We start from the raw sequence: 25,067 nt of genomic DNA, 5'->3' as shown, positions 1-25,067 counted from the left end.
CTTTGCCAAACAAAGATCTATTCTCAGTTTGGTTGGACACACCCTGTATATATGTGTATGTATGTTTAGTAGTTGGCTTGTTATACTTAATTTCACCTGCAGTGTTATGGACAGAAAGCACAATGCTAGTGTGAATATAGCTTTACCGTCCCTTGCCAAAAAGTATTGTGTGATAAATGATCAGGCTGACTCAAAATGGCTAATCTATAATTCTTCACAGGTTGACAGGTTGGGGGGCTTGAAAGTGTTAATTGTTGTTGTAGAAATGTTAGATGGTTAATCCTTGACATATGCTTGTACTGTGTGCATTTTCACACCTCCTCTTATTGTGTAAATATCCCCATTGTTACCAGCTATTAAAAATTCCATTTATTTCATCCTTGTTTAAACAGAAAATAAAGCAAACCTTTTTTTATTGTTGTCAGTCCTTAGAGAAAGCTGCCTGCTGTCTATGAACAGCGCTCCTCAGATTGCTACAAAGCAATGGGTTTATTGGTTTGATTTTATAATAAAAACACGACAATCTCTTGATGTGTACGTACAATTCAAATAACTATTTTTGTTTGCAGGTTATGTTGCTAAATGGGTAAAAATGATTTGAATTAGATATGTGCTCACCTGACCTTATCATACATTGCCAAGATGTAGGGTATGTCTGTGGCCTTTGTAAATTGTATAGTAGAATGGACTGTATCAAGGAAAGTTGCACAACAACATAGAAAAGTTGAAGCACCTGCAGACTGGTAATTTAGGGTCCATTTACACAGAAAGATTAGCTGACAGATTATCTGCCAAAGATTTGAAGCCAAAGCCAGAAACAGACTATAAACAGGGATCAGGTCATAAAGTAAAGCCTGAGATTTCTCATCTTTTCAAATCCATTCCTGGCTTTGGCTTCAAATCTTTGGCAGATAATCTGTCAGATCTTTATGTGTAAATGGACCCTAATGCTGGATTTACACGGAGCGATTATCGGGCGAATTTTCGCGCTAACTATCGAATTCAAACGATAATCGTACGTGTAAACGCGGCGAACGATCGAAAAATCGTTCATTTTGATCTTTTAACAGGTTCATAAATAGTCGTTCGCCGATCGCAAAAAATTCGCCGATCGTTCCTTGTAAACAGTCGTGGCGCGATAGTCCGGCCGCCCGCAGCCCCGCCCGGCCCCCCGCTCATTCGCAGCCCCCTGCGCCGGCTCGCTCGACACCCCAGTCGCACCGATCGCCGCTGCTCCGATCGCCACCCCCGCCGCTCCGATCGCCACCCCCATCCGCCGCCGCTCCGATCGCCACCCCCACCCGCCGCTGCTCCGATCGCCACCCCCACCCGCCGCTCCGATCGCCCTCACCACCGCGGCCAAGAACATACGTTACCTGGTCCGCGCAGCAGGTCTTCGGACATCCCCGGCTCCCCTCTTCAGCGCACTGATTGGCTGAAGAGATGAGCCGGGAATTTCAAACGGCTCCTCTTCAGCCAATCAGTGCTCCACTTCAGCCAATCAATGCAAGGCAGCACTGATTGGCTGAAGAGGGGAGCGGGGAATTTCAAACGGCTCCCCTTCAGCCAATCAGTGCTGCCGTGCATTGATTGGCTGAAGAGGGGAGCGGGGAATTTCAAACGGCTCCCCTTCAGCCAATCAGTGCTGCCGTGCATTGATTGGCTGAAGAGGGGAGCCGGGAATTTCAAACGGCTCCCCTTCAGCCAATCAGTGCTGAATAGGAGCACTGATTGGCTGAAGAGGAGCCGTTTGAAATTCCCGGCTCATCTCTTCAGCCAATTAGTGCGCTGAAGAGGGGAGCCGGGGATGTCCAAAGACCTGCTGCGCGGAGCAGGTAACGTATGTTCTTGGCCGGGTGGGGGCGATCGGAGCGGCGCTGCCGGGGGGAGGCGATCGGAGCGGCGGCGGGGGGGGCGATCAAGGCGGCGCAGGGGGCTGCGGTTGAGCGGGGGGGGGGGGGGCGGGCTGCGGGCGTACGATCGCATAACGATTTTTCCGTACGATATATCGTACCGTCTAAACGCTGATCGTTATAAAAGAAAATTGTTACTTCAAAATCATTAATCGTACGATCGGGCCAATAATCGCCTCGTGTAAACTTAGCATAACTTGCATGGAATGTGGCAGGACCAACACAAGTGAATTAAATCATTTAAGTGAATCATGGGCAGCATAAATCAGTCACAGTTCCAGTTTTCTAGGACGGAGTCCAGCTTTTCCCGGCACACAGAGTTAAATGGAGACCCGGGACGGGTGTACCGGGCGGCGCGATCATGGAACCCAGCACTGGAACCGGGGAGGTAAGTGACCTCTGCTGTCCATAACCACCCTCTCCCCGGCCATAGCTTAAAAATACCCCCGGGCCGGAGTACCCCTTTAATCTCCTCTCTTCCCCCACCCCGTTTTCCAAGACAACTCATGTAAACAGCTCCCTGGCTGACTGTATCTGTATTCTGTAATGCCAGGAGGAATAATCACAGTGAAGTCATCTGCAACTTGATCTCTGAATACTTCTCCTGTCATTATAGAGTGCAGAATCAGCCAGCCAGGGGGCAGTTTGCACCAGCTGTCTCAAAAGGGGAGGTGGGCAGTGAGAAAAGCTCACTCACTTGTACTGTACATCTTTTTATTAAAAAAATATAAATCATTACAATCATAATAAACATTAACATAACAATATACATAAAATATAGCTATACAATACAGTGGTATCTTAGTTTAAGAGTAACTTGGATTAAGAGTGTTTTGGTTTAAGAGCTCACAGTTTTTCAAAATTGTGACTTGGTTTAAGAGCATTGCTTTGGTTTAAGAGCTCCCTGTACTGGGTGGGGGGGGGGGGGCGAGTGGAGGAGGGGCATTGTCTGCATAGCGGGGTCTACAGCCCTGTACTCTGACCCAGGCTGGGGCTTGCATCAGGGGACAGGACAGTGGAGGTAATCTCTTCATAGCTGAAACCCCTTTCTCCCCGGACAGAGTGCTGCATGTATGTGCCCACATCTGCTCTGCTCATTCTTTCATGCTCCCTGCAGTCTCTGTCAGCCCTTATGTTTCCCATCCTCTCCATTACTGTACAGTAACTTATAATATCACATATTCTGCTGTTTCTGAGTGTTTGTTGTATCTGTGTTACATGTTCAGAATAATAAATCATTATTTTTGGGGTGTGGAACCAATTGTCTGCATTTCTATGATTTCTTATGGGAAAATTTGCTTTGGTTTAAGAGTGGATTTGGATTACAAGTGCAGTCCCGGAACGAGTTATGCTCATAACCCAAGGCACCACTGTATATACAAGTCCCAAAGTCAATAAAGATATTAGCTGGTTCAGTCTCATTCTCACCAAACACACCACTGAAACACACCACTTATGTGCACAGTTTTTTTTTTTTTTTTTTTAAACAACACTAATATTAATACCACCAATACTACTCATAAACTCTGCACTATGCCTAACATTACTATACTAAAGCCTTGGTCCAGTTGCATTCCTCACTATTAAGTAAACAAATATTGTTCACCTATGTCAGGATGAGCTGCAGCTTGATTTAATTTTTCTGGTTTATTGTACTAAACCTGAAGCACCTGCCCACCTATGTATAAAGTGCATTTAGCAGCTTTTTCTTTCATATGAAAGAACCTGTTTTATAGAAGCACTAGACTTGGAGAACATGTGTCCTAGATTTTCTTTTACTCATTAGAGCTAGATACGAAAACATGTTCATTTTTTTTCTAAGCTGTTTCTGTCTTTTGAGTATAATGATATGGGATTCGTTTGTTTTTTTACAGCATCTAGTAATATGCTTTTCGTTAAGCCCCATGGACATAGACGTGACCTGTCCTCTTGAGATAAATTAAAAACAGTACTGAGCTTATGTGCTGACCTTTGAATAGGTCATTCTATAGGGCTGTTTATTAAGAAATATGTTTTAAATAAAAACATGATTTAAACAATAGGCCCCATTTTCTGATGACACCTTCCCCTTAAAAAGGTTATCCAGGATTATAAAAAGCACAGTTGCTTTTATTGGGAAAAAAAAAAAAAAAAAAAAACACATTTGTCTCAGGTTCACTTAAATGGAACTGAGCTGCAAAACCACACCCAAGCTAAAGAGAGGTGCTCTAAGCCTGGATGGCCTCATCAAAGTCACTGCACAGGAAACCTACGGCTAATTGAGTAATGGTAGTTACATAAGGTACCCTCACTGACACACAAGTGTATCTTGCTGTATACCCCCCTTTAAGTGACCAATCTTTTAGATCTTGCACCAGTTTTTGTTTGGGGTGATTTTCCTGACCGTATATAGCAAAAAGAACCAATTTTTCCCTGAAACAGTGTTTGCTGTGGATGCATCCATTCTGTGTGTCATCTTTCAGCTGAGAATAGCTTATCCCCCCCCCCCCTTTAAAATTCAGGTGCTAGTGAACCACTGACATTTAGCGTGCAGAGCATTCTATATGGATGTAGGGCGACAAGAGGAGGGGGTATATCGACTGAGTAGCTGCAAGCGTTTTTATCACATTTCACCTTTTTAAAATGCTCCTAAATGGGAATTTACCAGCATTTTATGTAAACAATGGTTTTCATAACCTTTTTTTTCTAATGCATTGCTCTATAAATGGTAAAGCTGTTTGGTTACATATTTACTAAAAGATGAAGGCCTGAGAGATTAATTTAAAACATGCAGCCATAGGAATTGAATTTGTACATGAGCTGGCACATTAGTCATAGTTGTACACATTAGCTGTACTAGTATATGAATATTCAATCTGTCAGAATATGGCTCATTTAAATGCTGAATTAAACAGTTGTGGCTGCTTCAGGGTTAACATGCATTAAATCTCTGCATGAAGGTTTGCTGTCCATTTCACTAAGGTGACATTCCTTCCAATCTCCCAGAAGGACTCCCTTTCTCTGAGCCAATTAAGTAATAAAACGGGCTCCCTCCCTCCTTCAGTATTACCTCTGTCATTGTTAAATCTGTGGCTCATCACATGATTTCTAAGTGGCAAGTCAACAAATTATATCTCTGATGCCCAGAACTGCTTGGCTGACTGACAGCTTTGTATGACTTGTTCAGCAAGAGATGGAAGAGAAAAGCCTTTTACTGTATTGACTCCACCATACCTTAGCCAAATGCCTTTTTCTTAGGGTAGCCTGGAGCCATTAACAGTATATAAAATTGGATGCAAGACAAATTAGTTACCAGATTCTTCTACTCCTCATAGTTGTAGTACTAACTTGTAATATTTATGGGTACTTATCTGACAAAGCCTCTACCTAGACTAGTCTCATTTAATCAAAATATGGTCATTAAGGATGGCCCGAACCTGCCGAGGTTCGGGTTCGTATGGCTGTATGCCAGTTTTCCAGGTGGTGCTCCCGCTGTATCCACCCTCTCCACGGAGCGGGCAGACAGCAGGAATCATTGCAGAGAGTTCGGGTTCGTACAAACTCGAACCTTGGGAGGTTCGGACCATCCCTACTGGTCATATTTTAAGCCCCAGCCTAACCATAGGTCTAATGTCCCATGCTGACAATATACTAATGATACGCAATTGGATCTGGACTTGTGGCCATATTACAAGTGTCTACACCAGCCTTAGGCCACCCCCCATAGCTGTATTTTTGTCAGTAATTTGCTCCAGTATTTGTAAACGAAAAGGAGGCGTATGTTCAAAACTTAGGGGAGGTATGGACAGTTTTCTCTTGCGTGTGGTTCACTCCTGGTTCTAGCTTTCAAATGCTAGTGCAAGATGCTGCTTTTCGAAAGTGACCTTACTAAGGTTTGTGTTACTTTGGCATAATTATTAGTAAGCCTGCTAGGCAAGAGCACATTAGTATGGAGCCTAGCATATGACAAGGTTATGTTGCATAGAAGAAGACATTGTTCTTCTCCCTCTTGCCATTACCATTAGCATCATACTAATAAGAGTCTTGAAGCTAGTATGAGGTAGTTACTGGGTTCTGTGATGTCCAGTTGATGCTGCAGAGGTTGATTCAGAAAGGCTCTAAATAGCTTGTGTGTTGCTGCATTTGCAGCTCATTAGTGTATAATGATCATTTATTCTCTGTGTACAGCAAACAGCAATTCTCCTCTGTGTAAAAACAAGCATGGGCCACATCTCAGGCTCTTACATTGTTTGGGAGAAACAGATGACTTATGCATTCAACATCTCTGTGTTGAATTGTATGCATCTTTGTACACTTCTATGTTTGGGTTTCTTCATAAAGTTGGTCTGCACTTCAGAGCAACATTTCATAGTTTAGCTTTGCATAAAAGATTGGATTTAGGGCCTTAAAGTTTCTTGTGTAGATATTATGTTCCATAACGTCTTCCTCTTCAGTCTCATCCACAGCTGCAATCAGAATTCTGGTTCTTACAACAATGAGAGTTTAGGATAGTTTGTTACATGCCGATTTCAGATGTTGCATTTTGACAGGAATTTTAGCCTAAACAAGGAGTGGGTCAACAACACACACAAAGTGCAAATCGTACCATTATATAGTTTCACTCCTGGTATTGGCTCAAAATCTTGACCAAAATGTCGCATATGAACCCAGCCTTAGCCTGGCTTTGTTTTAGCTTCCATATATTACATCTACAACATCCTGACTGATCACCATAGAGTTATATAGAAATTTAGGCTCCTTTCAGTATAACTTTGTCTGAACTAGAAAAGATACCAGGTTTAGTATTACCTCTCAGTATTACCTTCTCGATACCCAAATCATACTAGCTAATTAAACCCACAAAAATGCAAAGTTTGTCTATTTTCTTAACATAAAATATTAATTGGCACAATGCCACAATCTGTTTCATATTGCCAATGTTTTATTTTGATGTAAAACACTCTTTCCCCTTCCTAATCCTTTGTACATTTTGTACATTGTGGAGCGAGGACCTAGGTCTTCTTTTTTCCTTAAGAGTCCATTGACACGTACAGCATATTTGATGTTTATTTACTTAAATTAATATCTGCATCATAGCCCATGTCATGACATGTGTTCTCAGTCTGTGGAGTCTAGGCAGCCATTACCTCCTGAGTCTATTGAGCGTTACATGCTCAGCCAGCCATGTTTTGTGAAATGTACTGTATGTTAAGACGTGCTGTTGCATAGCTTAAAGGGGTCGCCAATTTTATCGTAAAATAGTTTAGTGTACAGTATTAGTAAGTGTACTCGCACTTTCTGACAGCAGCTCCCTGGGTACCTCATAGAGCTAATATCAGACTCCCCTCCTCCAAGCCAGACTGCACTGGTTTGTGGTGAATCTGTCCATAAGATGGCTGACATGGAGGAGCATGTGACCCTCTTGCTAAAATAAAAGAAAAATCCTCCCCCCCAAATCATTCTGCTCTCAATATGGAAATTTGAAAATAATTTATTGTGAAGGAAAATTTTAAATATTTTATACCTGGGTGCCTCCTATTTCTCTTGATCATCTTAGAGATATTGGAGTCACCTTTGGTAAACTCCATTGATTGGACATGATTTGGAAAGAAACAACCATGTCAATAAAAGAATAGAGGATAACAAGTTGATTGCTTTGTCTATATGCCAGGAACCCCACCAATCTCAAGAATGTATTTGTTTTATTTTTTTTTTACATTCTGAAAGTGCACAGTATAACTAAAGTATAGTGTAGATTTGATGAACGGAGTTGAGTAAATGCACAAGGATTTCTCTAAAGTAAATGGTATGTAACAAATGACATGGGTAGAAAGCAGGGGATTTGTCTTTAAAGATTGTAAACAGTTGCCTAATAGAAGGCCATTTGTCTTCAGCCTGTTGATGATTTCCAATCTGCAGCCAGTGATTAATGCTATGTCTGTAATCCACTTCTAAATAAGTTACCTTCCAATTGAAATGCTGATATTTGAGATACAGTACTGCTGAACAGCATTAGTAGCAAACTTATTGTATTACTGTTTATAGTGCCTAAATAATTTGGACAACTGTTCACAGAATGTACCCCTTATTTCTTTTTATTTCAATGCTTATGATATCACAGTGACATGGAGCTGGTAACATCTAAAAGCTGAAATTGGGATCTTCGTGTACTTGCTGGCCTGGTCATATAAGTGTGTGGAATGGATTACTGCTTGATAGGTAGCCTTCCACGCAACTTTTAGGCTGTGTTCCCACACAGTATTTTGGTGTGGAGACATAGTCCTATGGACCTTTTACACGGAACGATTTATCGTTCGTTTTTGCACGATAACGATCGAATTCGAATAATTGTACGTGTAAACGCAGCGAACGATCAAATCACGAGCGAGAAATCGTTCATTTTGATCTTTCAACATTTTCTCAAATTATCGTTGGTCGTTCGCAAAAAATTCGCAGATCGTTCGGTGTAAACAGTCTTTCAACGATTTCACCTATGTGTGAGATAGGCTTAAGCGATCGCATAACGATTTTTCTGTACGATGTATCGTTCTGTCTAAACGCTGATCGTTATAAAAATAACATCAGTCATTCAAAATCGTTAATCGTGCGATCGGGCGAATTATCGCTCCGTGTAAAAGTACCATTAGACTTTATTGGATATATTTGTTTGAAGGCTGTAACGGTCTTACAATCCCGTTCCCTGGATCATCATGTTACATGCTATAAGGGCTGTTTTCGTAAAAAGGAACAGGATCCTTATACTATTTAAGGATATAAACCCACACACCGTATAAGCAGCGTATTTACTGACGCGATACGCAGCAAATACGCAGCAAAAACGCAGCAGATTATATCTAAATAACTGAACACAGCATCAAATCTGTACCAACAAATCTGCTGTGTATTTGTTGCGTATCTGCTGTGTATACGGTGTGTGGGTTTGTACCCTAAATGTTTATTTCCCCTCTTTTGTATCTAGAGCAGTGCTTCTCAATTCCAGTCCTCACCAACAGGTCCTGTTTTGAGGATATCCCATACAAGGAACAGCTGTGAGAATACCTGATGCACTGAGTATAATTATATCACCTGTGAAATACTAAGGATATCCTCAAAACATGACCTGTTGGGGAGGCCTGAGGACTGGAATTGAGAAGCACTGCTCTAGAGAATTCATGTGTTATAGACAGGTCCTATTGCTCATACTAAAATGATACTAGACATTTGATTATGTAAATGCATAAACAATTCCTTAGTATACATAATGTATATTAACAAAATGACAATATGGACATATCAAAGTCAGGGCAAATAGTGTCAGCAAGGGTCATAATTATATTTCCATTTCCAATAGAAGAAAACTATGACTGACTGGCGTTTTAGACTTGGGCTGAGTTCACCTTACAAAAGTTTTCTGTGTTGTATTTGTCATCATACTGGGAGAACGGTTTGTCAGTATAGACTGTGGTGGCCTCCTTCCCTTCTAAAGGGGGTTATCCAGGATTAGAAAAAAAACACAGCTATTTACAATTTATTGTCCCCAGGTGGTGTGTGGTATTATAATTCAGTTCCATTCACTTCACTAAAACTGGGCTAAAAAACCACACCCAAACTGAGAACAAGAGGGATGTTGTTTTTGGAAGGAAACAGCCATGTTTTGTAATCCTGGATAATACCTTTAATGCAATGGAAACAGACTAATGGTGGTCATCAGTATACTATGCTCAAACGTATACTTCTGTTTTGTGGATCTTGGAAGCAAGAACTACTGCGTTTTGAGTCCCACAAAAGAAGTATACACTAAGAAACAGAGTATGTAGTCATTGGTAGACTACGTTCAGCCCTGCTGAGGTATACACTGGAAACCTTTTCCGCTGGTATGCTGAATATTACCCCCCACACACAGCCATTCATGAAATGGCATTGCTCACGTGCATAATCTAGGTTTCTATTAAACAGCCAGATTCTCACTGTAAATCAGTGCATTTATAAAGCCTATTACAGGGCTGCTGCATTGTTTGTGTGTCCATTTGCGGCGATAATTCTGCTACAAGTTCCTTGTTACACAAGATCACTTTTGATGGGTCAAAATTACCTGATTATCTGACCAATGAGCTTGTGGCTGCTGGAGAGGATAATGGCAGGGGGTGCTCAGTGTCCCTCCAGTGCCCTGTGTCCCTCAGTGTCCCCCTGCCATCATCCTCTCCAGCAGCCACAGCCCGCACAGCTCTGGGAGTTGGGTCGTGACATCAACATGTTATCCAGGAAGTGAAGCCTTGATGCAGTAGTAAGTGCAGGGAAAAAGCACTTTGGGGGACATTTATCAAGGGTTTTGCACCTAATTGTCAGTGAATAATTGTATTTTTCACACATTTTTGGTCTAAGTTCTATTTATGAACCAGTATTTGACAGGTGAATATTTTTTCAGATACAACTTTTTTGTTATCTGCCTGTTTAGTATTCACCCAAAAGTTCGCATAATCTGGGATTAGCACCCAATATATGATTTGCGCCTTTTTAATTAGATACATTTACTATGGCAGTGCTACATTTACCATGGCAGTGCCACATTTTAAAGGAGAAGTCCGGCCAAAAGTATTTTTTAATATGTTATTACTTATGGAAAGTTAGATAACAGCAGGGGCACACTATATATATATATATATATATATATATATATATATATATATATATATATATATAATGTATATATGTGTGTATGTGTCAATGAGTACCATTGACTTCTATATATAGTGCGCCCTTGCTGGACACTCTATTGAATCAATGGATGTGTATGTAAAAATGTTATGTACAGTGCGTTTTGATTGAATACATTTATGGAATACTTTGGGGAGCAAGTGTCCTTGCTCCCCAAAGTATCCCATAAATGTATTCAATGAATACATTTGAAGGGCACCGAGCAGGGAGGGAGAGGTGTGCCTGTGCATCTACCTCCCCCCTCCCTCACTGCTCGGAGCTGGGCACATATACACAGTACTACTCCTGCCATCATCTGCTCATAGTATGAGCAAATAATGGGGGAGTAGTACCTGCTATCCCCATCACATTCCCGCCACCCGCGCCGCTCCTACATTCCGGCTACCGGTCCGCACTGCATGCCGGCTGCTTCAGCCCTCCCCCACCCCGGGAACACAGCGCTCCGGGTGCTTCCTGGTGTCCCAGGCCTCCCTGCGGGCAGGGGAGGGCTGGCGCGGTGGGGAGTCAGCGGCGGGATAGTGTGAGGAGTGGCCCTTGTGTGAGGAGCGGCGCGGGCGGCAATGTGATGGGGATAGCACAGGTACTACTCCACCATTATCTGCTCATACTATGAGCAGATGATGGGAGGAGTAGTACTTTGTGGGAGGGAGGGGGGAGGTAGGTGCACAGGCACCTCTCTTACTCCCTGCTCGGTGCACTCCAAATGTATTCATTGAATACATTTATGGGATACTTTGGGGAGCAATCAAAACATACTGTACATACCATTTTTACATACACATCCATTGATTCAATAGAGTGTCCAGCAGGGGCGCACTTTATATAGAAGTCAATGGTACTCATTGACTTCTATATATAGTGCGCCCCCTGCTGGACACTCCATAGGAATTACACCCTTCGTTGTGACGTCACAGTTTCTGAGAGAACTCTAATACTCCATGATCTAATAAATTAAGGGAAATAGCAGTATATGTGCATTTCCCATAATTAATGTGCATTAGAAATTTGTCAAACTTTCCATAAGTAAAAACATATTAAAAAATACTTTTGGCCGGACGTCTCCTTTAATGAATCAGTCACAGGCTATTGGAACAAAATACACACCAATCCCCATTAGAATAGTTGCACATATTAGACTCCTTAGTAAATCTCCCCCTTTGTGTGTATTTCCTGTAATAAGTGTATATTGGTGATTTGTATATCTTTTGGGGGGGCAATACAATACTTTAATAAAAATTTTCACTGGACTTTTCCTTTAATTGAAATTCCCCCTGGGGGAATTCTCATACAACTGCACTGATCTATCATAATACATAATACAGCACTGATTGATTAGATCAGTGCTGTATTACTCTAAGCTGCTGCAGCCCAGATCTACAGATTGCCGAGTCGGGATCAGTGTTAGTGCGAGTCTGAGGCCCGGCCGGCTGAGATGAAGGGATCTCCCCTCCACTTTTTTTTTTTTTTTTTTTTTTTTTATGCCCTCTAATACTTATAATGTTACATTATATCTGCAAAAGTTTACTAGTAAACAGCGTTTTGTGAAAAAACTGGACGTGACTGAAGGAAACGGATGTTATTTTTACATTCAACACCCCAAAATACATAAAGATCACATGTTATCTTGTAGTCAGCAAAATTCATGTATACCATTGTAATCCATGTTATAGGGGTCCTTACTAAATATTTGTAACCCACCTGCAGTAACTGTGCTGGAGAATAATTGTGTGCTGCTCCTCTGAGTGAATTAATACTTGTGTTGCCATTGTCCTTGTCAGTTGTTAGTGCCTCTATACAGTCTGGCAGTTTAAGCACTAATAGGCAGTGTCAGATTGTGGCGACAAATGGTAACATCCAACAAGGTTCATACATTTTCCATGAATATAAAAAAAAAAATCTCAATAATTTTATAGGAAATGTATGGATTCACAAAGACAGATGTGAGGAGAGCTGACAGGTCCTCTTCAGTAATGTACGTTACTTGTGTTTGGTTTCAACAATGCATCGAGTGCCTGGAGATTGAAGTATAGTTCAATGCCTTGTAAAAAGTCCAATGTGTATAATTTGTGAACCAGCGCTACAGGTCCCAGCATGCTGGCATAATATCGTGATAGACACTTATTCAATTCGCAAGTGGTGCAGGTGGTGCTCAGCTCTCAAAGACAGTCCAAACTTTTGTGAAGAATGAGAATATCCAGCGGCACTCACCATAAAAACACCTTTATTAGATCTAACACACGCTTACAGGAAAATAACAAGACGCTTTCTCAAGGCATGTAAGTGTGTTTTGGATCTAATAAAAGGTGTTTTTATGATGAGTGCCACTGGATATTCTCATTATTCACCATAGGTTGTAAGATCAATGGGGTTTCTCAATTGTATGTCCAAATACATACAAACATTACTAACATTTCTTTTATATAACATTGCTTTTATCAGTAACATGAAAAACAAAACCAGATATTTAAAAAAAAAACAAAAAAAAAACACTGTTTTATTGCATATTTTTTCTTCTTCACTAGCCATACAGATTGTCCCTCTTTTTTTGTTTGCTTCACAAATGTAGGATTCCAATATTACTTTTCATTCTTGGTGTTATTTTTTGTGTAATGCATTTAAATTGTAGCTACAAAATGTATACTTGTACTGTACTTGGAACAGCTGCGTTGTTCTCACCCCCTCCCTGACCTTTAAATTATCTGTCATATTCTCCAAAGGCTAAAACATAAATCAATGACATTCTTTTCATGTGCTCTTGTAAAAATATATAAAATATAAATTAATAACGTGCCAATCTCATTATAGAATAGGATTAATCGATTGCTGATATCTATTCAGTGGCATTAGTAATGGCAAATTAAAATAAAATCTCTCATGTTAATGTTATTTATTGCTAAAGAATAGTCACCTTGATGTGATGGTTGTCGAGAAATGCAATGTTAATGTCCAGAGAATGATTGTCGTGCAGGCTATTAAGGAGTACGGATGTACTGTTAGTTTATATGAGGCACAACAAGAATTGTTTATTTCTTGTACTCATGCTTTGATAGACCATCTACCTTAATGTTTGCTGTTGGAATTAATGTGTTGTGAACATACATAAAACAGGCACTCACACAAAATACTTATGTCTTCATTCTTTCTTTACATTTGTCTGTGTAAAAGTTGTTTTAAAGGTGACCTGATGCAGGTTGGTGTTTTAAAGTGGATTTATTTTACACAAATTTTGCTTAGCTAGTAAAACGTAAAACAACCTGAATCCTCAGTATAACCTACCATTTACATGAAGCCTCATTGTCTCGTGCCCAGGTTTGGAGTTGGCATGTGGATATGCCTTCTTATTCAATCAGTGCTAAGTAGTGTCATGCCCCAGCAAGCATATCCACGTGCCAACCCAGAGCCTGGAAGCACTATTAGGCAAGTATATAAAGCCATCGAGATTTAAAAAATAATAATAATAAAAAAAGCTTTTTTTTTTTGGACACATTTCTGTCTCTGAAAGATAACAAGTAATCACATGATATTTTGATAAATATGGTAAACAGAACACTGATCTCAGGGAGACCAGCCAACAAAAACACTGTAGGCTGCTGGTTAAATAGCTCAAAACAGTGAATTCCTAGGTGCATTGCTCCCTGGGAAATACAATATGCAAATAGTGTGTTTACACAGAGATTTATCAGACATGTTTTTGCAGCCAAAGCCAGGAACAGACTATAAACAGGGAACAAGTTATAAAGGAAAGACTGAGATTTCTCCTCTTTTCAAATCCATTTTCGGCTTTGGCTTCAAAAATCTTTCAAATCTTTGTAAACACACCATAAGATATGCATTTCACAGACATTTCATATGCATTTCACAGAAACAATGATGTTAAAGAGTCTGCAGATAATGATGGACACTGGGCCAAACATGCTACCCATCCATAGAAGTATAAATGCTACTATTTCTCCATAGCAAGCTCCAAGTCTTGTTGGCTTTAGAAAGGATGTGTTCCAACAGGACGTCAAGGTGATTCATCTGCTTTAGGGCAGATAAAACAGAAACATAATGGTAGATTACTGCTAGAACCTCCAACATGATTGCTCTGATGACCCACGTCAAAGCAGTGGCGCTTCTCCATTAATTGTGGTTATCTCAATCAGCTTATCTTGTTCTGATATTGTACCAAATAAGATGCCATTAGGTATTTACAGGTTTACAGTTTTTGCATCATCTGAGACTTCTTCCGCTTGATGTGAGACAAATAATTTTTTTTCCCCTTAAGGGTGCGTTTACACAGACAGATTTATCTGACAGATCTTTGAAGCCAAAAGCAGGACCAGATTAAAAAAAGATAACAGGTCATAAAGGAAAGACTAAGATTTCTCCTCTTTTCAAATCCATTCCTGGCTTTGGTTTAAAAAATCTGTTAGATAAATCTCTCTTTGTAAACGCACCATTAGATGAATCAATTATCTCAAATTAGAACCAATCTAACAAATCCAATTTAATGTTTAGAATCTTCACAACAAAGCGACAATAAAAACAATGTAATTAAAAGTGTTTTTGTCTTAATGTTTTTTTTTTTTATTAGTTGGTAATATGAAGTATTTTTGACACCATATTTTTGAATATCGTCATTATTTCTCCATAAACACGTAATGTATTGAAATCCATGTTGGAACCAGCTTTGAGTATGTGATTTGGTAGCAGGCTATTGCCAGCTGGCATTGTTTTTGTGTCAAATCTCCAATTTCTAAATAGTTTTATTGCTGTTACTATAAATATATAGTTTTCTAATGCTTCCTTGTCCAATAGGTTTTTTTTTTGCTGTTGAGATAAATTTGTGTTAAAACTCTTAAGTATTTTAACAGGTGTGTTTTGTTAAATCCCTTAGGCATTGAATGTCCAAGAGGCGCTAGAAATATTCCTGGTGGTCTTCAGGAAGGGGAGCCTTTCAGTGAGGAAGCCATGATGTACACAAAGGAGCTAGTACTGCAGAGAGAGGTATGGTACCCATTTTGCCTTCTGTCTATGTTTAGTTTATGGTTTGTTTATTTGCAAATATAGTGTCTTCTAGCGTCCACTCTCCAGTCTGAATAAAAAAAAAAAAAAAAGGGACTTATTAATAGCCTCACTGCAGGGAGGAGCTCTGCAGTTGTGGTCCTCTCCCCGCTCTGTGGTCCTTACTCCTTATGGGTCTAATCGCTTAGACCCGGGCCAATCAAAACTTTTGACATAACATGTACACTTTAAATAGGTGGCAGTTAAGATTAAGCTATTTTCCTTCTGGGGGAGAGCCACTTCAAATTTTTCAGTTGGCTAACTTGCCTCTAAGGAACTACTCGGGTTCTTAGATTTTTTCCTTAAAACATTGTCTTATAAACTTTGGCCCCATCTGTATTGGTTTCACGTTCCGGTTTTGACTAGGCTGTCCTTTTCCTATACACGGACATACAATAATTTGTACTCTGTCCTTATACAAGATCACTACTTCTGTTGTTCCTATTCAAGGTAGAAATTTGCTCATGCCCTACCACTAGCTTCAGGAAGGCAGTTATATTATGGATTTACCTAACCTTGGGGGCTGCATATCAAGAATGTGGTAGGGAGGATTGTGCTGTGGTTTTTAAGTTGCATTTTTTCTGCATTAATTAAAGTATAGGTCAGTGTGGCCGATTGGTTTTTTTTATTCTGCTCTCATTACATTTTATTGTTGCTGTTAATGTTCTTGCAGGATTTTTTTTTTTTTTAATTTCTATTTTTTTTTCCAACTTATACTTATATCATGTTATGAATGCATCGGGTATACAAGGTGGTTTTGCTTATTATGCTAAAACCCTTTTCTTTCTCGCTGCTCCAATCTGGTTACATTGTGTTGAAGTATGGCAGAGGATATGCAGCCATAATGGTTATTGCAACAATGTCAATAACATTGATCCGCATGAAGGTTACAAGTATGCTTTCCATTTCCTCATAAAATGGGTCACTTTTGAAAATGGCAGACTTGAATGGTTGGCAGTAGTCCAGTATTCTCAGTGCTGTTTCTGTATTTTCAAAGCCACTATGAAGTATCTAAATCGTGATATTACAAGAGCCTTTCAAGTGTCTTAGCTATATTTACAGAGCAAATGAATTAGTTTAGACATAGGTGAACTTGACTTGTGGAGAAGTAAGGGAAAATGTACACACAGACTCTCTGATTTATCCTTTTCTCAATTTACTCCTATTTTTGTTGGACTTTTTTTTTTTTCTTTGCCAAATCGCCACAAGCTGAATTTCTTTTATCTGTCCTCCTCCTCCTTTCAGTTCCCTCAGTCTCACCCCTGCTTCTCTCCTGTGAGCAGTTACACACTCCGCTTTTACAGATGGCCTGCGTGACAGATCTCCCAAGGTTCGGAGGTGTTGTGGGAGGAGTCGGTGGTGAATCGCTCCGTTTCAGGCTGCAACTAATTAGTCACAAGCTCATTTCCAGACTGTTTAATGCCAAGGAATCATCCAAACATTTTTTTTTTAATTTCTTTACTCTGCTGCCATCAGCAAAAGAGTTTCCTCCAAGACCCAGATAATCAGCCCTCATCCTTCAGATTCTACACATGACAATAGTGTTTCACACACTCTTTCATTGCTTACAGGGAATGGCAACACTTGGCCATCTTTCTTTTATTTATCACATTTAAGTGTAATTGATTCTACCTAGATTGGATTGAGGTCAGATAATATGTCCATTTCTCAATCAATGTTATTGATTTCAGCTGCACTGATAAGAGGGATTGTTTTTTGCCCTTCCTCTTTGACTACTATTTATTTATTTATTTTTTTTATTCACCCAGGCTTAATGTGTTCATGTCTTTTAAACTGGTGTGTATGTATGTATGTATGTATGTATGTATTTATGTGTGTGTGTGTGTGTGTGTGTGTATATATATGTGTATATGCCTGATGTGATGATTTAGCTAAAGTTACCATTATAAACGAGGTATAATGTAAATACTTAGATTCGAGCCACTGGTTAAAACTCATCTTTGTATATGATACATGCAGCAATTCTTTGTGTAAAGCCTGAACTGTGGATCAGTAAAGTGGTCATCTATAGTTGTCTTTATCTGTCTAGTCCCCTCACTCAACAGGTACTTAGGATTTCCTATGTAATCCTATTTTGTTTTGACTAAATTAAAGTAAACAACGGTGTTTTGCAGCATTGGAGCAGCAGTGCTGGACCTAAAAGGGATGAATAATAAAGATTTAATAACTTAAACAGCCCATTTAATAATTAGCTTTGGTTTCTCCATTGGACCCCTAACAACATGAACTTTTGAGGTTTCATGAGGACTAGATTGGGAAGCTCTGTTTTTGAGTAATGGCATAATAATACAGCTTGCAGTAAGGCATGACAAGATGTATTAACCCCTTCACCACACATGCTGTCCATGTACAGCATGGCCTCCTAATAGGCCTGTTAGATCCGCAATCTGCTCCTAGAGTTTGCCTCAGACAGGCTCTGCTGGCAGTGCACAGATCTCACTGATCAATTCTATGCAAAAGCATAGCATTAATCGTTATAAACAATGTTATGATTGCTTAAAGAATTTCCCTAGAGACTTTCCCATTTTTTAAAAATAAAGGAAATTTTTGCCTTGCCTTGCAGCAACTCCTGTAAAATTTCAGCCTCAATGTTTTACTATGCTTGCTTGCAATAGTCTATCCATAGGGGAACATAGAGTTCTATAATCTGTAATTTTAGGATGACTGATGCATAACCAGAACCATTCATGAAGCACTAGCCTTACAGTGTTTGTTTTCTTAAAGGAGACATTTATCCAGTCTAACTGTAGACAGATGGTATAGCCTGACTGTATCATCCTGATGATTGGCTTTTGAAATGACCCATTCAGTTAGGATTTCAAGGGTGAAGAATATAAAATCAGAAGGTTGTTCATGTTGCATGTAATATTTTATGGTTATGTGCTGGTACAATTTATCTCATCGGTGGAGGTTTAGTTCTCTTGATAATCAGTAGAAATAATTAATCTCATTTAGGCAATGAATGAAATATTGCAAGTCATCCTTTTTTTTTTTTTTAATTATATGCTTACATGTGGCCACTTTGCCTTTCCTAAAGTGGCATTGAAGTCTATTCAGAGTATATATGCACACTTCTGACAGAACACAGACAACATTTTACAATATTTAACTAGATTTCTCACCCTAATTTTGTCTGCATGTGAACCCTTAGGATTCATGTACTGCATTAAAAAAAATCATTGCTAACAGAAAGGCAAATGGTAAGCAATCTTTTATGTGTGAATGCATACATTGGTTTGGTACCTTACAATGCAAAACTTTTTCATCTTAAAAAAAATTGAAATAATAGCGATAACAATAATAGCCATAAAATTTGAAGACATATTCTTGTGCCATTTTGGTAACATAAACCAACATAAACATGTAGAGAGAGTCTCAGGAACAAATAAAAACCAAATACAGTGGTACCTTGGTATAAGAGTAATTTGGATTAAGAGTGTTTTGCAAGAAGAGCTCACAGTTTTTCAAAATGGTGTCTTGGTTTAAGAGCATTGCTTTGGTTTAAGAGCTCCCTGTACTGGGTGAGACAGAGAGTGGGGGAGGCGCATGGTCTGCATAGCGGGGTCTACAGCACTGTGTCTCCCTCACCTTCCAAATCATAACAGATGCACTTCAGGCTGGAGCTTGCATCAGGGGACAGGACTGTAGAAGTAATCTCTTATAGGTGTAATCGATCTCTCTCTCTCTGGACAGAGAGTGCTGCTATACTGTGCACACATATGCCCTTCTCATTCCTTCATGCTCCCTGCAGTCTCTGTCAGCCCTTGTATTTCCTATCCCCTCAATCCCTGCTATAATCTGCCAGCCCTCACACTCAGACATTCACTCACACGCTATAGACACTGCTGTTATAATCTGTTTGCACTTACATTCAGCCATTCACACTGCTGCTATGGTGTGCCTGCACTTACACTCAACTAGTCATACTGCTGCTATAATCTGCCTGCACTCACACTCAGCTATACACACTGCTGTAGAGAAAAGTTTCTGTCACTGTGCTCCTGTACAGTTCTGTGATCCCACTTCCTGATTGGTTGATACTGAATACACCCCTTCCCCATTGCTGTCATGTGACCACACAGACCTCTGACAGCAGCCCTGCCTCTCTATTCTAGCCTGCTGTACCATGCTACTGTATTATGGGAATCTGCAGTTCCATCCTGTATCTACAAACTGCTGCTGTATTTTCAGGTTTATGCACTTACTATACATTATACTCCACATACTGATTTCTATACTGTATAGTAACTTATAATATCACATATCCAGCTGTTTCTAAATGTTTTTTTCATTTTCGTTTTACATGTTGTTCAGAATATAAAATCATTATTTTTGGGTTGTGGAACCAATTGTCTGCATTACAATGATTTCTTATGGGAAAATTTGTTTTAAGAATGATTTGGATTGCAAGCATGGTCCCGGAACCAATTATGCTCGTAATCCAAGGTGCCACTGTATATATAATATAAAATTTATATATAATATTTGTGTGTGTATCGTCAGATTTGTTCTTACCCATGTTATGTCATCAAGATGATAAGTTCACTGGACAGAGTCATCTTGTTCAATGACCTGCTCAATATCCAGGCGTAGTCATTCTCACACATGCTCTTAGTCTTGATTGTGATCAGATTAGTATCTTTGTGACAAAGCACAGCTCTTGGGTATATTTGTTCTGCAATACCCCTTAAGACAGTAATAGACTTTTTGTACAGAAACCTTGTCAATTTTTCAAGTAGCCTCATAGGCAATATTTATAAAACGCTCTCTTTGACAACCCTTAAACTCCTGTTACTAAAATGGTACAACAGGAAAGTAAAATTGGTTATACTGTCAGCAAAACCAAATGCATGTAGGGGCACCTAGATCCTTGTTTCACCCTACTTTCATGCTTGGCGCAGAGATTTCTGCAATTTGTGTACTTCACTCACAAGGTGTTTGGAAGATCAATAGCAATTCACCTTTTCCCTTATTGATTAAAATGACAGGGAGAAAAATGATCAGCGGGACCGGGACATCCATCATGCCATATTTGGTTACTGAATTGTTATGACGCTGTATATTTGCCAGTCACATGATTCACCTTTACACTCTTGGGTTTTCCATCCTCATACAATAAACGACCACTCTTTTTTATGTAGTTTGCCTTTTGACGGTGCTGAAAATTAGTGATTAGATTATAATTTATATAGGAGGAAAAAAACCTTAGGGCCTTAGAAACATTAACACTGCATTACATACATGTACTGAAAATTTATAGCTACTCAAACATTGAAAACAAAAAGGCACCATTTTTCATACTTTTTGTATGTTTATTATCTTGAACTAAAATTATTTTTTTTGTTCAGTTTCGTGAATGCAAAATGAAGCAACTTTCTAAATTGTCTTCAGTACAAATTTCCTACCATTTAGCCGCAAGTCATAGAAAGATAAGATTTGTCAGATCACTTTCTGGACCCTCTGCGTTAGAGATAGCGGTAGGGAGGTGCAGTGGGTTACATAGCAGTTCAGATTGTGAACAGGCAGTGAGGATCCCTGGAGGACAGCTCACACAGACTGTAGGTAGAGAGATGAGCACACAAAACATTTGCAGGGGAGAATCAAATAGACAATACAGGTATGGAGTGATAATAAAGCTTACACAGCAAACTATACAGACTGTAGAAGCAAAACGAATCCTTTTTTTTATATATACCAACCTAGATGCAGTGTTTTTTGCACCATTAAAAGTACAAAGCAAGAATTCAAAAAAAGAAAATGCTTGTCAAAGCTTTTCATAGCGTTTACACCATAAAGATATGACCACCCAAAAGTGAGAGAATGGTTGCTCATTTGATTGATAAAATACTAATGGCTCCCTAATGGTTCCTTCAAAAGTCCACACACTGCTTTGGCAGAACTTGCTGATAAGTACCTGTTTTGTGGAATTTTGATCAGAGACATCTCTATTGTTATTGGTTTGTAAATATGACGAAGAGGTTTGTAATTCTTTTTGCCCAGTTTAAATCAATGCCAAGAGAGTTGCTTTGCATGCAGCTGTAATTGACACACATTTGGTTAGTATAAGATAGAACATCTACGCTACTTTTTTCAGACAAATTCTAGATGTATGAATCGCTCATTTAAACAAATGACTAAGTAGCATACAAATCTCTTACCGCTATAAAATTTTAGTTTTGGCCACTATACATTTCATGTTAAACAGTGCTATGGTGGTGTAGGTTTTAGGTTTATAAATTTTCTTTGCCTTGAGGCTTTTTGATCTTTAGAGGACCCTTGTTTAACTCATGAATAAAACTCCTATAGGAGTATAATTCTAACATTCAATGTGTACGTTCTATTTCCTTTCTTTCGTTCTTTGATAAGCAATCAATTAAGAAACAGTCTGAAGAGCAATTCTCTGTAACAGTGTGAAAATTGCCATCTGGAGCTGGTATAGAGAAAATTTGTCTTCAGTTTTAGTCCATACTGTCCTTAGACTACCTTCCAAAAGAGGAAACATGTCAGTAAATGAGATTTTCTCTGCTGGTTGATACATGCATGCTGCCTCTCGCCTCCAGGCACCAGCTGTGGTTTCAGTCTCTGAATTTGGGGGAGCGTGTAGGAAAAAACTGTTAGAGGCATATAATAAACTGGAAAAGCCCTCTGGCACTAAACAGGCAGGAGCTGCATTGTCACTTATGTTTCAAATCTTTAGGACAATTTAGCAAAATAATATGATTAATGGTGTGTATGCAGGTGTAGATTGTAAGTGTATGGACACATGCTGACTTGTTGCTTTAGAGCAGTATAAACAATGCTAGAAAGTTAAAGGGGTTGTGCAACTAGCCATTTATTATGCTTTACAAGGAGCACTTTCTTTGCACAGGACATCAGTTTTGTGATTATTCCTGTTCTGTGTGTTACCTTCTCGTCCAGATGTGCTGTGCTGTTGGATTGAAAGTAGTAGTGTCATCATGTTCAGAACATTGTTAAAGTTTACCTGTCAGCAGGGGATGTTTTCGTCTGTTCATCCAGAAGTTTGGATCTTAATTGATATGAAAATGCAATAAGATGTTAATGCGCGCGACCCTCCTTTTGATTAATTGCGTCTTCATATCCGTACAGACCCGAAAAGGGGGAATTTGCCGCTGCTTTGGGAGCAACCACACAGACAAATACATTTTAAAAAATTTTTTGGCAGTAGCTAGTTTAGTTCTTTCCATGATTCTGCATTCTTAATACATATGCTCTGCGGATGATTTCATTGAAATATCACCGTTTGTTTCATGGTCATGCATATCGAATGAGAGAGTTTTACTATTGCAATATATTTATTTAATTTGATAGAACCTCAAAAGAATGTGTGATCGTGCAAAGCTCTGATAGACTTGGTCATCTTGTATGATTGTCTAAACACACAATTGTCTAAAGCAGCTGCTGAGGGGGAGATGTTTGGATGGCCTTAACAGCTAAGCCAGTGGGATTTTCAGGACCTGGACCCCTGAGAAAAATAGAGCATTGAAAGTCTAATGATTAGAACTGGGACTGTGCCCCCCTTCCCCCACTAAGACTGCCACGTTGAGAAGCATTATAGGCAGGGTCTTAGGGCCCTATTCCACCAACAGATCTGACGACAGATTATCTGCTAAAGATTTGAAGCCAAACCCAGGAGTGGATTTGAAAAGAGGAGAAATCCAGTCTTTCCTTTATGACCTGATCTCAGTTTATAGTCTGTTCCTAGGTTTGGCTTCAAATCTTTGGCAGATAATCTGTCTTCAGATCTGTTGTTGGAATCGGGCCTTTACAAAGTTCTGTTTAAATGGATGAGACATACTGTGTATTGCCCTTTTTTTTTTTTATAAAAGGGGAGAAAACATTGATGTGTAGTAGTTATGTACTTTGAATAGATTTCACAAACTGTGTAAAATTCTTGTGTTGAATAACTGCTCTTGTTAAGAGAACATCCTTGTGAGTCCTATTGAACAGATATGACATTTTACTTTGCATTGTGTAATAGTCACCTAGGGTCTCTGAATTTCTTTGCACAGCTCAAAAGGAAATGGAATAGTGTATATTTCTCAATTATTAAAAAAGGTGTATTGTTTCTCAACATGTTCAAGACGAAAGATGCTGTGTGCTAAACAGAACGCTACGGTTGAGAAAGCATATCTACAAAGTTTCCTAAAGCATTGCGGAAGACCTTGACATTGCCCATTTTTCCCCTTGGTAAAAATATAAAAGTGCTGAGCCCTCAGAAAGCAGCTGCTATACAGAGATTCATCTACGTTTTTAAACGCTGTCAGAAAATTAATAAATGATAAGGATCTGTCCTCTTTCAACCCAGATGTGGGGGCACCTGCAGAGGTCGGCAGTCTGCTGTGATAGTCTTCTGTGAATCTTTTGGGATGAGGTGGTATTTGAGAAGTTGTTGGATTCCTGTCAGGTTTGAAGCTAGTGCATCTGTAATGTTTAATTCAGGGAGGGGGGTGGTTTAAAGGGCAATGACTGGTTACTTGGTTTTGTTTATTTCATACTTTCACTCCTTGGCTGAATCACTACTTTATGACTTGCTGAGCATGCATTTTACCATATTTTGCCCAATCTGTAAATGTTCAATGAGGATTTTTTACTGTATAGCACTGCTTACTGTAATTAATTGTTTTTAGTTTAGTTTATTTAGTTTATAGTACTTTTAGTTTCTGAGCTGAGTTACATTTCATGGACAGTTGCTTTGATATGCTATGAACCATACCAGAATGTGGCACACTCCAAGCGTAGCTGATAGTAGAAGTTTTTTCCATAAACGTACTGGCCAAACAGACAGAGATGAGTGAACGATCTACAACCGATTCACATGTTAGCAATGCACACTTTCTTTAAGGGCCAGAGGAAGCATGTGTTGCTATCGTACAAAATGGCTGTTGTCTGTTCACTCGTCTGACCAGTAAGTTTGGATTGGGTTACCGGTATGTTTTTGGTATAAACTTCTACTTGGAACTACGTTTGGTGACTGCCATATTCCCCCTCCTATTGGATTTTTAATTTAAAAATACACTGTTAGGGTGTGTTCACACCTACAGGATCCTCAGCAGATTTGATGGTGCAGATTTAATGCTGTGTTCAGTTATTTAAATGAAATCTGCTACGGATCCGCAGCAGAAAATACGCTGCGGATCCAGTAAGTGTGAACGTACCCTTAAAGGCCCTATTCCACGGAACGATTATCGTTCGTATTCGGCCGATATCGGCCGCTACGGACGATAATCGTCCGGTGGAATAGAGTGCAACGATCAGCCGACATCGTTCATGTCGGCTGATCATTGCAGTCGCTTGTTTTTTCAACATGTTGAAAAACAAGCGACTGATATAGCAGCGATCTGCTGTCGTCGCTCCGTTGAATAGGAGCATCGG

The 25,067-nt window shown here is 39.5% G+C and overlaps 1 protein-coding gene across 2 annotated transcripts in view; it reads left to right on the top strand.

Annotated features, from left to right (window-relative positions):
• Positions 1-25,067, top strand: part of SND1 (staphylococcal nuclease and tudor domain containing 1) — a 502,890-nt gene that overhangs the window by 301,375 nt on the left and 176,448 nt on the right. For both annotated transcript variants that reach the window (XM_069979511.1, XM_069979502.1), the window contains exon 16: positions 15,487-15,596. In XM_069979511.1, the coding sequence (XP_069835612.1) occupies positions 15,487-15,596 (110 nt within the window). The remainder of the gene's footprint in view (positions 1-15,486; positions 15,597-25,067) is intronic.

Source organism: Dendropsophus ebraccatus, chromosome 1, assembly GCF_027789765.1.
Source record: "Dendropsophus ebraccatus isolate aDenEbr1 chromosome 1, aDenEbr1.pat, whole genome shotgun sequence".
Lineage (NCBI taxonomy): Eukaryota > Metazoa > Chordata > Amphibia > Anura > Hylidae > Dendropsophus > Dendropsophus ebraccatus.
Note: the sequence above shows the minus strand (reverse complement) of the source record. Positions and strands in the feature narration are given on the sequence as shown.